General features: G+C 34.0%; 1 protein-coding gene across 2 annotated transcripts in view; it reads left to right on the top strand.

Annotated features, from left to right (window-relative positions):
- The window catches only part of Poxn (paired box pox-neuro), a 153,117-nt gene that overhangs the window by 44,829 nt on the left and 88,887 nt on the right, over window positions 1-19,401 (top strand). For both annotated transcript variants that reach the window (XM_081742410.1, XM_081742409.1), the window contains exon 2: window positions 14,519-14,663. In XM_081742410.1, the coding sequence (XP_081598536.1) occupies window positions 14,651-14,663 (13 nt within the window). In that variant the 5' untranslated portion in view covers window positions 14,519-14,650. The remainder of the gene's footprint in view (window positions 1-14,518; window positions 14,664-19,401) is intronic.

Here is a 19,401-nt window from a genome sequence, read left to right on the forward strand (position 1 = left end):
AATGACCCGTATTGTGCTTACAGATACTCAAGTCCACAATACAAGTCCTTTACTTTGAGAATCCTGTCCTAGTTTTCTTGTGTTTCTGTTACAATTGAAACTGAAATTAAGTTATTTACTTATTAAATGGATATCGTGACATTTCGCTACTTCGCAGACAAAAAGTAACATTATATTCAACATATCGGTAGACAACAGAACAGACAGAAGTAAAACAGTCATTAATATAACATGCAATATCTTCATTATTACTGTCAAACTTCTGTATAAATATTAGGTTATTAGGATTAAAAGTCAGTATCCAACAATACATTATTAATATTATAGTTATCCATAAAAAGAGAATATTATAAATAAGTATTTTAGGTATAAGAAAATAATGCTAATATACGTACTACATAGAACAAACCATTAATAATCTCTAATTGGTGTCTTATACCTCTTAACTAGATCTCATGGAGTATCGAATGCCAAACATATAAATCTTGCATCATGTCATATCCCACTTAGCAACGGACAAACATCCGAAGGGGGTTAGATGAATGGTAACATAATAATAAGATCCTAGTTCTTACCGTTCTTACCATATCTTCGTACGAGAGAGGATCATTGTAGTCTAACGTTAAATTTTTATTTCAATTAAGACACAGTACATCGGTAAGTGTTTAGTATTGCCTTGTGTAAATTCTTCAGTCTTTAAGTCTTTAACTATGTTGTTCTTGAAAAAAAAAAAACAGTAAAAAAAGCTAGGTTTTAAAGGTTTTGAGTACTTTCGCGATCTTTCGCTTTTAGCTCAGCGTTTCTCAAACTAAAGTTCTCGAGGTCTGTCCTTGTGATCTTCTTAGTTTGAACAATAGTCCAAAATCAGACAGAAAAAAATAATAAAAATTCAAATGGGTTGTGTTTCCTTCACTACAGTTGAGAATCTGAAACAGGATAGATTATATTACTTAATAAAGTAAAGAGTATTACATTCTAATAGCTTATACGGATGTAAAGCTATAGATATATAAAACGATAATCATGCTTATTGTGCTGTATGGTTGAGAAACATGGTCACTTACTCTGAGGGAAGAATGTAGACTGAAAATATTTGAGTATAAGTTCCTGAGACGAATCTTAAGATCCAAGAGGAACGGGAATGGGGAATGGCAGAAACTTCATAACGAGGAACCGCATAATCTATACCGTTTACCTAACATTGTTAGAATCATCAATCAGGACCTTCTTTTTACATGGTATTATACTCACCTTCAAAATAACTGAAACACGTTGTGTCATCGTTTTCATTCTTTACCTTGTAAATTTACTTATCTAATATCCAAGCTGGAAACATTTGAAATGTGGTGTTGGCGAAGAATGCTGCGCATATTATGGACCGAAAGGAAAAGGAATGAAGACGTACTAAAGGAAGCTAACAAAGGACGACCGATCATGAAGATAATAGGAAAAAGAAGAAACAGCATGCTTGGCCATCTTATTCGACACCCCGATTGGATCACTGTGCTGATAGAGGGAAAGGCAAAAGGAAAACCAGGAAGAGGAAGACCAAGGATAGAATATCTAGATGTAGTTACGAAGAAGAGGCCTTATCAAAGTGTGAAACAGCTCTTCCAAGCAAGAGAAAAGTTTTAAAATTTCCATGTTGCTCAGAAACTTTAAGAAAATTGTGTACAGTGAAACTTCAATTAGGGACCGTCCACATATTTATGTAACGCTATTTTTGACTAATTTTTACCCCCTCCCTCCCCCTTGTCACACTTCGTAATGCAAGGCGGAACCTCTCCCCCGTTGCTACGTAACACTTTTTGATTTTTGTTTTTTTCACCAATTTTGTTTATTTTGCGGGTTATTACAATAAAAAAACTATTTTTAATGGTAAAACTTTTTATTATAAAATGCTTCTAATATGAATATATATTTCAGTGTTTTTCGCCAACAAATCAAAGTATTAGAAAATGGTAGTACCGTAACAATATTTTAATCCCTTATGGTTGTTTAATTAACAAGTTTTAATTCTCCGAAATTACATACTGTAGTTTTCCAAAGGATATCGCACTCATCCTTTTAGGTCACCGATAATTGGCAAAGAGGAAAGACTGCCGGAAAATGCAAATGAAACAGGATTTAATAACTGACATTGACCTCGTTTTCCGGGATCCAGGATGCTTCGTGTATTTGAAGTTCGCCAGTGTCAATGATGCAGAGAAATCTTCGTCGTCGACCACAGGTTCGAAATGGCTACACTTGTGAATGAGCATTGACATCTTTGAGAACAAACTTTCGAGCATCTTCTTTGGACTTTGGAGCTTAGTTTACCCATTTTAAAATTCTTCTTGTCCTAAATCAGTACCAGAATCCGAATAAAATGGATTTCACCAAAAACATTTGGATCCAAAAGTTAAAAAAAAAAAAAAATAGTACCAGGTGAATATCCGACGAATTGGGTTTTTAATATTTTATTTTGCTCCAAATCGTGGATCGTTCGTAGCGGAAAATATTATTTCACGAAAAAAGAGTTTCTTCTGTTTCATTTATGAGAAACCCCTTAGAACAATAGAGTGGGGTGTGATTCAAATTTAAAGTTATAATTAATATCCTCAGAAATTGCGATACAAATGGGAACGTGAGAGCATTTTCAAGAGATGGTTACGATCACTAACAACTAACTCCAGAAAATCGTGTGCCGTAAATACAATGCTGCGATAGCCACAAAACGGAATTTTATTGTATTGTCATACATGAAGTGTTCGTCACCAATTATGGTGGTGTCTAGTAGTATCTTCGAATCCTTTCTATATGATTCAATTTGTATAGGCTATAGACTCCTATGTTCGCAATTTGTCAAAACAATAGAAATATTTATTTATTTATGAAAAAAGAATTGAATAAAATGATTTGTTTAAAAGATTGCATATAAACGTGAAAATGAAAATAAAAATTACAGCAAAAAACATGCGTTACATAACGAGGACATAAACCCTCTCCTCCCTACATATCATAGTTCGTAACGCAAGGCCGAACCCCCTCCCCCTTTGCCGTGTTACGTAATATGTAGACGACCCCTTATCCTGATTAATGAGTCCTGGACATAATGCGAATATGGAAAAATCAGGATAATTGAGGAAATCATTTTAAGGAAAAATTACGTGGTGAGATCAAAGATTCTCGAAAAGCAGTTTTGTTTAATAAAAAGGTATAATAGATCTATGAAAATAGGATCACTTTTACTAGAAATATCTTTTTTTTTTTTTAATAAATGCAGAGAATTTCAATTAAATATAAATTCTAGCAGGACTTAAATAAAAATTTCAAGGAAATTATATTTTTACACGAATACGTGTAGTTGTACTTTTTAAAAAATGTAATTTATATTTCCCAATATCAATCCCAATATTTGACAATCTAGATGACTGGCGTTAGGATAATTGAAGTTTTACTGTATACCTTTCCCTTTACGAATGACCTTGGTCACATTTCTTTTTTTTTTTAAAAAAAAAAGCGAAAACAAAAAAAATATCGTCACTTTGAAATCACTCCCGTGTCACCTACATATATATCCTATTAAAAAATGTATCTTAATTTCATCTAGAATACAGAGCTATTACGCTTGTAATGGCTAAAGCGTGACCGTAAAGGCATATTTATGCCGGTTATCTTTAACACGGTTTTATATGTAAATTAAAGACAAACCACTCATATACATCAAAATACAAGGTACCAGAAAAAAAGCTATCAAGTTTTTCTTGTATAAAAAATGTGAATATAGCAGTTCAACATGCGACACAACATCAATCTCAAACTAAAGGAAAAAAACGAACTGAATAATATGTAAAATTAACCAATGTTGAAATGTGCTATTATAAAGTTCATGTGTTTTGTGTCCAGGCAATAACAGTGTAAATTTATCATTTTAATTTTAATTTATGAAAATATATGGTTTTAAAAAAGTGTAACAACTACATACAACAAGTGTACGATAAAAGAAGTTGAGCATGGTCTTACCAATTATTATCCTACTCTTTATGTGTTTCCAACGTTGAAGTTTTTTTTTCTTCCTTATGTCATTATTATTACTTTTTCTCCCCCTGTTAACTTCTCCATGTGTTATCGATTAAGTAACTATTTGGATATGTATCAGGGTTAATTTAAAACTTTTTTTTTTTTTTTTACTTTCTGTTGCACTTTTATTTTAACATGAGTTTTTAAGACTTCAGCAGCATGCAATGGTGATTTTATGAAAAGTATTGTAATGGTTGCTGATCTGGTAACACTTATTGCTGTTACCGTAATATTGTGAGACATCCGATTTTTTTTTCTCACATGTTTCCTTAATTTTTCTTTCAACATAAATTGAAGATTTTAAAGCATGATATTCGAAAGTGTTGACTCTTGTACATAATTCATTTATACAAGTTTATTTATTTATTTTTTTTTCATTTTTCAGTTCCACAGTATTCTCTCTTTATAAATAAAAGTACGTGATGAGAAAAGATGTGTCATAATAAAATGAATGATGAAAAGACAATACGTTACACCCAAAGCTATATTTAAGAGCCTGACATTCTAAAAAGAACACAAAATCTACCATTTTTCTTTTGCTTGTTTTTCATAAGTGAAAGGAGATAATGAAATGTAACTTACCACAATTATAGGTAATGTTATTCTAGAACAGAAAATATGAACCTAAAGAACTTTCAATGTTGCCACCCATATAAATTACAATGTTGCCAGAATAACAATACCCCCAAAATCTGAGTTAAGGCAGTGACTAGAGGAACGAACTTAACTGCATTTGATTACATATCGTCGGTCCAATGCCAAAACCGTGAATGTGCAAATTTGGCTATTTTCATCTAAGTGCAGTTTCATGTTACTTGGGGCACACAGATTCCAATACCAAAGCTCCATTTGTGAAATATGAGTATATTAGAAGTTATAGTCAATTCCTAAAACGTGTACCTAAGTCTATATACTGATTTTTCGGGGTCAGTTGAATATTAAAATGCTTATAACTCAAAGTCAAACTTAGCACATTCGCGGTTTTGGCATATCATGTTGTCTTGGAATCCTGTGAACTACTTTATTAGAATTAAATAATAATGTTATTTAGAAGTAGTTTGTGTTTTGTTAAATATTTGAAATCTATGTTCAATACCACTCCATTCTTTTCAAAGTATGGGAAGACCATAAACACTAAATTATGTTTCAAATAGCCAAGACATGGTAGAATCTACCTTGATTAATTAATATCACCCTGGGAATTAAGTATGAATGTTCGAGCTCGAGCAATGAAGATCATTAATCAGCTATAAACTTCCGCATTAATGCTGAAGAGCAGCTACTTCTGGGTCATCTGGTGTGCCTGGGTCACCGGGTTACAGACCGGGTCTGAAAACCGAGACATAGACCTGACTGACCCACACCTAAGCTATGATCCAGGTGACCTGTGACTCGTACCATCACTGCATGGTACACCCCGGGCCCGCATAGTTCATTTAATAATCCCGCTTTTTGAAAGTCCTTTGGAAAAGCTTGGACGGGACACGCTGCTACGTTGGGAAATGCGCGTGAAGAACATAAAGTGTTAGCTTTTTTAGGGAAAATGCTGCTAAAGAAAAGATAAAATCAGGGGTGCCCACAGAGGGGGGCTATGACGCAAGTGCGTCATTGAAATATTTGGGGAGGTTAAAAATCTATATAAATATGTTTGAGGGGTGTAAAAATTAATCGAAAAGAAGATTTTTTCATGGAAGAACACCTACGGATAGACAATTGGGGTAGGGGGTGCGTCAGGGACATAAGGGGGGTGGGCACCACTGGATAAAATTGTAATAAAATATATAATTAGAGAGAGGTGAGTAATGAGTATGAATTCGTTCACGTCCAGAGGACATAGGAGAGACATCTGGTGGGATATTTTCTGCATCTATAAACTTTCCGATTCTTTAAGCCAGAGGTTTTTACCCAGTATGTAAAGACATTAGTGTGTCGCGCAGTCCCATAGGTTGTTTCGCGAAATGTCAGAATTTAAATGTTATGAAGTATTGAATAATTAGTTAGAATCAATTTTGGGACAGATTGTACTAGCCAACGCCCCCAGCTGTAGCAACAATTTTCAATACTACATAGATTCACTACTTTATACAAACTTAGGCCTATAGTGTGACAATACTGTAATTTATATTACTATTAATTAAAAAAATCAAGCAAGTGATTCGGGATGTCGTGGGCACTCAAAAATGTGTGCCGTCAGTCAAAAAAGGTTGGGTACCACTGCTTTAAGGCATAGACTTAGAATTTCTGGGTCTAAAGTATTAACTTTTCTTGGTACTAGTATAATTACACGGTGAAGTTTTCTTTGTTTTATGCCTTACTATTTTTTATATATGTAATGTATAGTTATTTAAGTTGTTATGCGTTTAAAATACTACACACACACACACACACACACACACACACACATATATATATATATATATATATATATATATATATATATATATATATATATAATGTGTGTGTGTGACAAAAAAAAACGTATATAGGCCGGTATAATTTAATTTAATTTACGCAAAAAATAATCTGTATAAAAATCAAATGGGCCACCCATGATGCTGAAAGTTAAACATGCTCAACTTTAACTACACACAAAACATTTACATTCTCTGAAAGTGATACCGTGACACGCTTTTTTTTTTATATATATATATAGGATGAATGAATGAATACCCCCTCACCCTGTGAACACGTACGCTACTGGTTACTGGAAACAAAAGGTAAAAGAAAGCCAGTGGGCATATTTCGTTTCGTAAAATTAACTCTTTGATTAGATCACATATACATAAATATATGTAGAGGAAGATATGTCTATGTATTTGAGAGAGTGTTTTTTATCCTCCAAATTGTTTTTTCTGATGCACAAGCCCACCCTGAAAATATAATTTTCTTAATAGAATTTAGTTTAATTTAATGGATTAAGCCTATGGAAAACAATCGAATTTTTTTTAAGTTTAAAAAATAAGGAATGTTTTTTTTTATTGAATTTTAAACGATTGAGCAATTTTCTGCAGGTGTTTCAACAATACGAAGTAAAATCTGAGTGTATATTCGGTTGTTACGTACGATGTGCGCATAGTAAATTATATTAATCACAAATTAAGATGAATTTCATTCTTCTAAAAGCAATGAATCCCACCCAGAAGTCTGACATACATGGATATCAGGAAGCATGGTATATTCTACAACATTAAAGGGTGTAACAAAAAAGAAAGAAAGAAAGTTTAAAATGGAGACATATACTAATCTAATGGTATCATTGAGCTGAACAGAATTATGAGAATTTATCCTCAAAAGCGCCCTCATATTGTTCAGCTCAATATGAACTATCGATCGATATATATACTTAATATTATAATTAAATAAAAAATAAAGCTTAAGAGTTGGTCATTACTTTGGGCTATATCTCATAACCATAGAATGAGTTAATCATAATTTTGGGCTATATCTCATTAACCATACTGAGTTAATAATAACTTTGGGCTATATCTCAGTAGCCATACTATGAGTTAATCATACTTTTGGGCTATATCTCATTACCCATACTATGAATTAATCATAATTTTGGGCTATATCTTATTAACCATACTATGAGTTAATCATAATTTTGGGCTATATCTTATTAACGATACTATGTACTGTCGTTTTGCTTACGTCATGATGAAAAGTTTGATTAGAGTACCGATGAAGCCAAAGCGGATAGTTGTGCGAAACAGCCACATGTTAATACTTTTTTATAATAAACGGATTGTTTTGTTCAGCGAGTATTTTAAACACTAAATTGTATACTATTGCCTTGTTAGAAGTCATAATGGAAAGTTTGATTTGTGTATATTGAAACATTAGTTTTAACTTAATAGGTGAAGTGTTTATTATACAACATCTATTTCTAAGGTTTCAAAAAATAGTTTTTTTTGTCGATTTTCTCGAAGATTACGCATGAGAATATGCACTAACCCATATCCTTTTGTTCAATTTGATGAGATATATTGATTGGTATATGTCTCCTATTTAGAGTTCTATATTATTTAACTTGCTGATTCTTTAAAAAAAAATGCAGTAAAACATCTGATGACTGACAGATGGGACAAGATTATTTGTCCGCAAATAACAAGTTTAACCTTACAAACGGAAGTTACACAATTTTAAATCATTTGCAGCTCATTTGATAATTAGGGCAGTATATAAATTATTATAAGGTAAACAGGATAATATTGAAACAATCTACGTAGTGTTCGAGCTACTTTCGGATAAAAGGAAACTCTCACTCTATTACAAAATATACTGCAAATGTGATAATTTTGTTCTTAAGTGCTACATGCCAACCGTGTGTAAATATTCCTAAACTCACTTTTACTAACTGTGCTAAAATTGAAAGTAACGCAATAAGAACAAGCAGCTTTAAGTTCAACAAGCATCTAAAAGTAAAAGTAATGCAGTAAGAACAAGCAGCTTTAAGTTCAACTTACAACTAAAAGTAAAAGTAACGCAATAAGAACAAGCAGCTTTAAGTTCAACAAGCATCTAAAAGTACCATAAAAGTAATGCAGTAAGAACAAGCAGCTTTAAGTTCAACTTACAACTAAAAGTAAAAGTAACGCAATAAGAACAAGCAGCTTTAAGTTCAACAAGCATCTAAAAGTAAAAGTAATGCAGTAAGAACAAGCAGCTTTAAGTTCAACTTACAACTAAAAGTAAAAGTAACGCAATAAGAACAAGCAGCTTTAAGTTCAACTTACAACTAAAAGTAACGCAATAAGAACAAGCAGCTTTAAGTTCAACTTAAAACTAAAAGTAAAAGTAACGCAATAAGAACAAGCAGCTTTAAGTTCAACTTACAAATAAAAGTAAAAGTAACGCAATAAGAACAAGCAGCTTTAAGTTCAACTTGCAACTGTCCAATGATGGTTCACCAAGTCATTGACTCATGACAATGACATTTTGTGGGAAGGAATTCTCTGTCTAACTGTACTGTATTGCAGATTTATTTTCAAACTGCAGGAATTATTTTCTATAATAAATACGTATTAATTTAAAATAGTTCCTGTCCGTTATGAAGAAGCTTTTAAAAAGTTAAGAGGAAAAAATAAGATGCTCAGATCGAACTTAGAATTTTATTACAGCGTGACAGATACCCGATCTTGTGGATCTATCTCATATCTGATGCGTTTTATATGAAACAACGAAGTATGTTATTTCCAGTTCTAAAATAACAAAAATATTAAATTTTAGATCATTGTAATAACCTACATAAATGAAACATTATTTCTAATTTTTTACGGATCATTCTTAAATTAGCTTTTTTAAAAAAACAATAATGACTTGTAATTCTTTAATGATATTATTATTTGGTATCGAGATCAAACTATTGCGTGTTTCTGGAAGTCTATCTTAAATTCCGTGAAATTAAAATTAGTACCCTCCAACTAGATGTTATACGAAAGCCCTATACGGAGGAAACACGGTCAAATTTCCTTTCCGTTTTCCTTTTAAAATACAGAGGTGGCCTTCAGGGTAAGATCGCTGTAGATCTCCTCACCACACACACACAATTAATTCCAATGTTAACCTCGTCTCAGTAAGAAATCAACAATATGTTATATGTTCTCCCCCTTCAGTTTATTCAATGATGGAATGGGAACGTTCATCAGACAATTTAAGCATAAAAGGGAGAGATATTTTAAGCTCCTGATTTTAGTTTTATCGGAGACACTTTTAACGAGAAAGTGTGCCTAATACATGTTACTAGCTAGTACAAAAATGAGACATATACATAGTACTCCTTTTTACTATTTAATAGCTTATACCTTATATAAATATTAACTTTCTACTCAATAAGTTTGTAACACACTTATATAATTAAATATTGCGGTTCCAGTTCGTTTAAAATTACTTTAGTATCCACGAAAACTTACCTCAATAATTATTTCAATAAATTAAATTATTTTTATCCCTTTTAAACGTTGTATTTCCTCAATACTTATTCATTTCACAGAGATTAAAAATACGCTTCAATCAACTATGGCTTCTTCACTTATTATCTCTTTAACAGCATAAATAAAACAAGTTTAAACAAGTCTAACGACAAGATTTGTTATCATAAGGTACCGGACTATTGTCCTAGTTGCCTTATAACTAAATATACATAAACGTTATCGTTGCAAGTTCTATCTTTTACTTTTATGATTGATTTTAAAATATTATTTTTAAAAAAATGTATTGAAATGTATTAGAAATAGTTAAAAATAATGTTTGTACAACATCATGTTGACTTTGCCTATTCATACTTTTAAGTAGATCTGATTTTGTTTAAAAAAGCAATTCCTTCTTTGAATACAAATACCCAGTGGTATATTTATGATTTTGTTTCGGGGTGGTGGTGACTTTGCTAACTTTATTCCTGAAAATGTGAAAATTCTGCATGATATTTCATTTACTTTAAAATAGTAAATATAATTTCGGGTTGGGTTTAAGCCCGGAAGCCCATCCCTCCTTAAATACGCCACTGCAAATACTTAATCATATATTTACATGTAAAATGTCTGAAATTTGAGTTGACAATACACTTGGAGCTTTCAAAATGCGAACAAATAAGGGAATTTCGGACAATGTATACGACGAAAATAATTGTTTACTCTTAAAATGCAGACACGTCCGTATAAATGCTAACATATGATAGCCCTAGCTGGAACAGGATTCTAAACTCTGAACAACTGTAATTTACTGGTGCGCTTTCGACATACCTTCGATCTACACTTTTGACATCCTTCAGACAAAGTCCTTAACATTTTAGGATAAATTTTCATTAGAGTCTTTCTAGATGCCTGAAATCCTGAAAAAACTTTTTCATCCTTCAGGAATGATTTTAGCGTAGAAATAAGATGTACGTTAGACCAATTGCAAAGATATTGAATTATGTTCTAGTGTGTTATAAGACGGTACGTAATAGGAGTAGAAATGGCTCTGTGAGAGATTTCTGGTTCAATCGGAAGCAATGTAGGTTTGTAATGGACAACATCGTGTCAGTGTTTTTTTTAAATTCTTCCTTTTCCTCCCGCACTCTCATTCCATAAATTCTTCCACAATCACCCATCTCCTTTAATCTAAAGGGCATAACCATTAAATTAAAGGTCTCGTTTCGTTTTGAAGATAATGCATAACTAAATGAAGTGAGATGTCTAATGTTATCTTCCACAATTGAGAGGCTCGGACGGACATAATGATATGTCACATTTTTCTAACTTTTGAGTAAACTGAGAAAGGAAGTTGGCCATTCCCATGCAATTCAGTGCAATGGCACATACCCAACAAGCTTTTCCTGCCATCTGCAGGTACATTTCTGAAATTAAACTACTTACATACTCTTCTGTTGTTCGATCACAACCCATTCCATCTAATAATTCAATTTCACCAGAAGTGGCGCTTAGTATTATGTTCGCCCGAGTCTTTCAATTACGCACTGTAGAAATATTGATGAAATAAGAATGTAAAAGGAAATGGAAGATCCCTTCAAAAAAAAAAAAAAAAAAAAAAAAAAAACTGAACCAATCCATAAGTTTCCCCTCTTCCCCCTCCAAAAAAAGAGAGAGAGACACGAGAATCATGGTTTTATGCAACCCACAAAGCACAAAACTTATGATGATGTTCGCGATGTATTCTAACATGTTGTTTGAGAGCATACACTACATCACAAACTATTACATATTGGTGTATCGGCTCATCAAAAGTTATTAATACTATTTACTTAACTTGTTGGAGAAACATGTACGAGATGACTTGAAGTGTATATTGGCTCATGATTCATTTCGATATTACAACAAGACACAGTTGCTCGTGGCATGTCCTACTGTTTTTGCTTGAGAGCTGGGACTAAGTATTTCTCACAGCACATATACTGTAAATAACTAGAAAGTTATTCCTGACTTCAGAAACATAAACATCTAACATATTTCTTATTTACCGTACTGGTAGTACGAGTACCTGGTATACCAGTACGGTAAAATAAGTACTCTTTTCACCTGGTACTACCAGTACGGTAAAATAAGTACTGTTTTCACCTGGTACTACCAGTACGGTAAAATAAGTACTGTTTTCACCTGGTACTACCAGTCAGGCCCATATCCAGGGGAGTCTAGGGGACCGCCCCCCTAAATTTTCGCTGCCCCCTTTAAAAGTTTCACGGTAGGCTTACAAATGAACTATAATATGGAGATGAACTATAATATGGTTGGATCGGGCACCCCTACATTTTTGGGCTGGCTACCGGCCTGCTACCAGTACGGTAAAATAAGTACCGTTTTCACCTGGTAATCGAAGGGTCTCACGTTCGAATCCCGCTTTTTCAGCCATTTTGGATAGGGTTCCCAACGAGACAAGTGGGATTGTGCAGGAGTCGAGATGAGATAGTGCTCTTTCAATAAATAAAAAAAAAGAACTACATTATGGAGACGAGACAGCCTCGATTCTTGTTTCGTGCACATCACTAGAGGCAGGAGTTGAAGAGTCTCGTCTCGGAAAGGTGTTGTGAGAGTGCCATCTCATCTAAAAAAAAGTGTAATTGTTTTTATTGAAAGAGCTCTGTTTTATCTCGAATCTCTTTCATAAAAACGGTCTCCTCTCGTCTGGAGTGTAACCTTAATTTTAGCTAAAGTTTTCCTCAGTTCTAGGAGGTAAATGCCTAGATAGTACTTTAAGTACTTAGAACTTTGCTCAACTCCTTGTTTTATTGATATTCATAGATCTGACTGCAATAATATAAATAAATGAAAATACAGTAGAATCACTCTTGTTCGCCCTCGGCTGGTTCATCACTCCCGTTGATCCGACCATGCTCGAGCCGAACCTGTCCCGACTCGACGGTGACTCACGATGCCCATTGTCGTTTACTGTCGTCACGGCATTGTAGTTTACTTGCTGTTACCGCATATCAGCTTTAGTGCTCTGTCATCTCTTGTATCGTGTCTTTCGTTGTGCGTGTTTTCTGTACTGTGCTGTGCAGTTTTTAGTGCTTACCGTTCGTTTGTTTGTACTGTAAAGAACAATACAATCATCTTTGAGTTCAGAGATTGTTTATTTTACTGTAAATCCGTATTCTTCTGTAATTTCTGATAATACAACCTTTTTTTGCGTTCCGACCATACCCACAGTCCCAACGGTGACGGATTAGAGGGGTTCTACTGTAAATAAATTCTGTCCATAGCATTTTTGCAATGACATGTGTTACTAAAGTATGTGTAGGATATATATGGGTATATCTTGTTGTGGGTTTGTTTGGTTCATTTGGAGTTTAGCGTCCCGTTCAGCAATGAGGCTATATGAAACGTGGACTTAGCCTAACATGGAATCCGAATACGCTCTTTTCTTTCTGCTCTCCCGGCTTGTCTAGTTGCTAGCGCGCGTGCCTCTATTGCGACGGGTCCCGGGTTTGGTCCTAGTGGGATCATGATGACTCGAATTTCACTTTAAACTATATATCCACGTCTTATATAGCCTCTGTGTCGAATGGGACACTAAGTTAGCAACCAACAACAAGTAAGTTTTCCGGTGAGTCAACGAGCACATTGATGTTCTTGTTAATTTTGTATATGTGGTCATCCATTTATAATACCTGTACGAATGTGTAAGCGTTAGTCCACAGCATCTCATTTAGAGACTTAAAAGAAAGCTAAATCTGTGATAATGATCACGTTTTAGGAGTAAAAGATATTGTATCACTAGCATCATATCGTCCTTGCGTGATTCTTACCCATTACACTACGGCACTCTTTTCTTTCTTTTCTTTTTTGAAAAAAAAAAATAGAAATAGCGGAGCGGGTGAGAAGGGTTAAGGGGGAAATATAACTACCTCCCTTCTTTGTAATGCAAATTGATCTTAAGGAGTTTCTCAGATGTTAGGCAGCCTCGAGACACCACAGTTTAGATTTTCATGAACGAAAGAAAGAAAGAAAGAAAGAAAAACTGAATGATGAAAAAAAAGTAAGAAAAAAAAAGGGAAGTTTCGCTTGTTTGGTTGGTGGTGAACGGTATTTCAGCTTTGACACGGACAGTTTCAGCACTCATATAAAGACAGAAGTTCGACAACTTCCTATGTGTAGTCTTCGGGCTTATTCCAAACTACCCGCCCATTTCTAAATCATCCATGCACACGACAACACAGATATTAGACGGTTTAAAACGCTGATGATAATGATGATGATATCTGCCTGAAGGAACTGAACAGATTTTTACCACCTTTATGGATCTTTTTCCACATATATATATACATACATAGTCAACTATCTTCAATCGGTACCCAACATTCATATATATATATACACATGTACTTGAGGACATAATAGTGCGTATAGCATTATTGCGTGCGTGTGTGTGTGATTTCATTCTGGACAAGTGTGTGTTATTGTATAAAACAGTCTATTAGTTGACTTATTGTGACACAATCTGTTGTGGCCTATTCTTACAGGTGGTGGTTCTAGTGTCTTGGTTAAAAGGGTTCTTCTCTACTATCACCGTACTTTTTTCTCCCCCTTCGTCTGGACTTGGGAGACTTTTCACTAAGTAACCACGGTGGAAGAATCTGACACTGAAGTCAAGAATGCCTCATACAGGTAAGAAATCTCATTCTTCTTTTTCTAAGATGCATGGATAAAAAATAATATAAAAAGCATGTAATGTAATTAAGAGGCCTAATCACTGCGAAATTAAAATACCGCTAATTTTACAGTAATTATGTGATATCTTCAAATAGATAAAATATAATCGATATGTGGAACAAGAGCGCACTAGACAGTATTACTTTGCATGAGGTACCGTTATCACGAGTCACCTAGTAGCTTTCCGTTTGCAGCCATTTAGAAACGCGAAAATAAATGCCGATTTTCTAAATGGCTGGAAATCGAAAGCAGATAAGTTAGTACGTGATAACGGTATCTCATGTAAGATAATATTGTCTAGCGAGCTCTTGTTCCATTTTTTGATTATCTTTTATCTATTTGAAGATATCACATAATTACTATAAAATTAACGATATTTTAATTTCGAGGTGATGAGGCCTTTTAAGTGAATACAATGGACAGTGATATGACCAAAAAATGTTTCAGGTATGAATTAAAAACTTTACTATAACTTCCTTTATCATTTTTAATACCGGTTCATGTGCACCATTTTATTTGCATGAACGATTATAGTTGATTTGAAAACACGCGAACTCGGTTATGGTTTATCATCGGGATATGTTCCATTTACGTAAACAATAAAAACTTACATTTTATTATACAACTAACTTCGTTTTCAATCTACAGTACAGTAAAGCCGCGATTATCCCCGGAATTGGGTGGCAAGGGCACCGCAGATAACTTTTAAAAAAAACTAAAAATGATGTGCAAACATGAAAAAGAAAATATTTTAGCATAAAAGTTTTGTTTTATTGTACAATAATAATAATAATAATAATAATAATAATAATAATAATAATAATAATAATAATAATAATAATAATAATAATAATAATAATACAGCAGGTCACTCCTCCCAATTCCCGTCTTCAATACCATAATAATCGGCTTCTGCTTATCAGAGTAGAGTTGCACTTCGCAACATGCACTATTGTTTAATTTTTTTTTTTCAATGCAATTTACTTTTATATTTTAGAACATACAGTACGTACATACTGTATTTGCATGCAGAGTGTCAGTTCGCAGCGACTACTTATGAAAAAAAATTGAGCGCGACTGCAACAGAGTTATTATTTATTTATTTAGGGGCCCTCGCGGATAATCCGCACCACGTATCATCCATTCACGGATAATCGTGGCTTTACTGTACATGTTGATTCTTAAATATCTATTTCCTTCACTCCGGAAGTGCCAACAAACGGGTTTTAAGGTGAATGTTGCACCAAGGTTTTTTTCTTTCTTTTTTTATTTTTCTTTTTTTTTTTTTTTTTTTTTAAGGACATCATTTATCATTGAAAATTGATACAATCGAACTTACATTGACACACCATTATGACATAATGATGCTTTTAACAATGCTAAATTGAATAAAATTTGGTGTTTCAAAGAATTTTTTTTCTCACAACCAACAACTGCCGACTTATTTACTAAGTTTATCTTTCTTCTTGGGGAGAAAGAATGCTAAATTTGGTGATGGTTGTTGGTAGATTGCGCGCAATGACTTTGGGTATTGTTACCGGTGCTTCATACTTACAAGGAGGGGTAAAAGTGGATCTGAAAAAGTAAGTGGACGGTAGGTAGCGGCAGGCGGTTCCCCTGCCTATCTTTGCCCATTGTATTTTTTTACGAAGTGGGGTGACGCTGTACATATTTTTTGGAAGTGGGAGAACGACGTTCCCCCGCGTTCCCACTCACTTTTACCTCTGTTTACAAGGAATTTCATGACGCAGATCTTTATCTTAGACGCCAAATAGGTATTTTTTTCTTCACCCATTTTCATTTTCGAAGTAATATTATTTTTTCTTTCTTTCATTCTTTGTGTTTAGATAAGACCACCTTAAATAAATCTTTAATGAAATGAAGGTTTGTTGAATGTATCTTCCCCTAATTCTTGTCATTTTAGTGACTTAAAAAAAAAAAAGAAAGAAAAATTTGACTACATGCAAACCATGCTTTAACTGCCAATAGTTCGGAAACCAATGGTCTGCACAGAATAATATCCTGCCATAATGTAAGATCAACCCTCACAGTATAGGCGTTCTCCCCCTACACTGTAACGAATCGGAAAGAAATCGTGAAGAAATTATATCTATCAATTCCACCACTATCTAGAACGCGAAGGTGTGTCCTGGTCGTAAACCTTATCCAAGAAATTTTGCCATTTGCCAGTGTCATCTCACGTGCTATACAGAGAACATGTGACGGTAAAGTGTCAGATGACCGTTGTTTTTGTTCTTCTTGTTGTTGTTGTTGTTCGTATTATTCTTACCAGTGTTCTTTTTTTTGGGGGGTCACTCAATTTCTTTATGCCTTCAAACTTTGGTGACATTGTTGGTGACCAAATTTCGACGTTTTATGAAGTGTGCGTTAGGAAAGCACCTTCACGAATCGTATTGAAATTTTCTGATGTATCGGATCGTTGATGAAGCAAAGCGTTTCTATGATGGCTGTTGAACACAGGCTTCACGAGTCGTTGCTGCTGCGGTTGCTATAGCTTTCCCAAGAGAATTGGCTTTCAGGACTACACCAGTGGCGTCGGCTTTATGTCCTTTTTTCAGCAGCGAGGTTATATAGGTTAAGATCTGTAGTTTAAAATGGGATTTGAGATAGTGTAGTGCATTCGATTCTCTCTCATCGAGAATCGAACGCTTGATCTTATGCACTAAAAGTATAGTGCTAGATCAAGAAAGCATAAGGCCCTGAAAAGTTGCTAATTGATGACAAATTGGGTCACGTAACAAGCAACAAGGTTAGTTGAGTGGTGAGTGGTTAGCACAACATTGAAAATTCTGTGTCCTTATCAATATCAGACTCAAAAGACACTGTAACGAAGTTCTTTTGTACTTCCATAATCTGATATTTATCTTCTACGTTCTGTTTCTCAAACCAGCAAACTACTAATGATATTAGTGTATATTCTTCTAATACTAGAGTATATAAAGATAAGTTACCAAGTACAAGCTCGTAAATGTAGAGTTACGAATATACGTACACTACCTCAACGATATATTTTGTTCCACAAAATTCTAATGCCCCACTATGTACTTTGAAGCTTACAAACTTTCTTCCTCTGTTTTAAAAATGAGAATAGGATTGTAATATTTCATGTAGAACTTAATTACTTCTATATTCACAAGTGTTTCGAAAGTAGGCTTTAGTAAGCTTTGCCGTATAATTAGTTAAAATGTATAATTGAAATTCTCATAGTGTCAAGGAACCACATTACAGTTGAGTTGAGTTGATTTTAGTTTAGCGTCCCTTTCAGCAGCGAGGCTAGATGAGACGTGGACCTACTGATTAACGTGGAATCCGAATCACATGAGCTCCGCCGGGAATTGAACCCGGGAACCACATTACAGGAAATGATAGTGAGTGAATATAAACTTCAAACAAACAGTAGTGTCACGTGTACACCACGTGAAGAAGATTGGTTTGTATGCAGTGATATTTTGACAATTAATGTTAAAACCGGAAATGGTAGTAGATTTCCACTATTTCCGGTTCTTGTACAGAGAGTAGAGTGAAGACAGAATATGTTCTTATCGTAGTTCATTGATTACAGAAAATAATTTCTTGTTATCTATTACCATTTTTACTCTATACTAATCAACTTTAAAACCGGATGTGGTTTATTTCTGCCACTTCCGGTTTGTGTAAAGGGTTAAGTCAAAAGGTAGTACTTATTCTTAGAACGCTAAATAGATTTACGAAAGAACTATTCTCGCTATTTCTTATTGCTTCTGATCTACACAGATCAATATTGAACCCAGAAACTGCAGTAGATTTCTATTACTTCCGGTTTTCGTAGAGTTAAGGATGAAAATGATAAAAGTATTCTTCTTATGATTAATCGATTACAGGAAAGTGCTTCTCGCTTTCCATGACCGTTATTGCTCTATAGTGATCCATATTAAAACCGGAAATGGTTGATTTGTACTACTTCTGGTCTACATATTACCTCCACCAACGAACTAGGTCCCTGACTTTTGACTCTATATCCTGGCCAAAATTGATGGTGATCTCTAGTATTTTCGAAAATTTTTGGCTCCCGAACTACCGGACACACGGACAGACAAGGTAAACATTAGTGGTGGGCACAAAAGCCGGTTTTTCGGTTTTCGGTTTTTAGGAAAAACCGAACCCGTTTTCAGAAAAAAATGTAAAAAAAACCATTTTTTACCGAAACTGGCTTCGGTTTTCTTTAAATCCGGTTCGTTTTTTTTTACCGAAACCGGTTTCGCAGACCAGAATAGTGTTTCTTTGTTCTCCGGAAACCGACTCCATTTCTACAGAAATAGTTTTATGTGTTTTCCAAAAGTTTCCACTGAAACCGGTTTCGGTTGAAAACCGAACCGATTTTGGAGAAAACCGAAATGTCCTTTTTATGGATTTAGGTTTTTCTAGAAACCGGTTTTGCCCATTCCTAGTAAAATATACACAGGAGTTTTGATAAACTAAACTATTTTTAAAATTCAGTAAGGCTTTTTAAAATAATTTTAAAATCTTTCTTTACACATTAGGAATATATTCTTATTTGATTAGTTAATGTAATAAAATGCTCTGTACGTAAACGCATTCGATTAAGCATTACTGATGTGTCTAATCTTTTGGTACTTTTACACTTACGTAGTGTACACAACGTTAGTTCAGAATTACTGTCTTCATATCAATT

The sequence above is a fragment of the Thermobia domestica genome, chromosome 16 (assembly GCF_964235325.1).
Source record: "Thermobia domestica chromosome 16, izTheDome1.hap1.1, whole genome shotgun sequence".
Lineage (NCBI taxonomy): Eukaryota > Metazoa > Arthropoda > Insecta > Zygentoma > Lepismatidae > Thermobia > Thermobia domestica.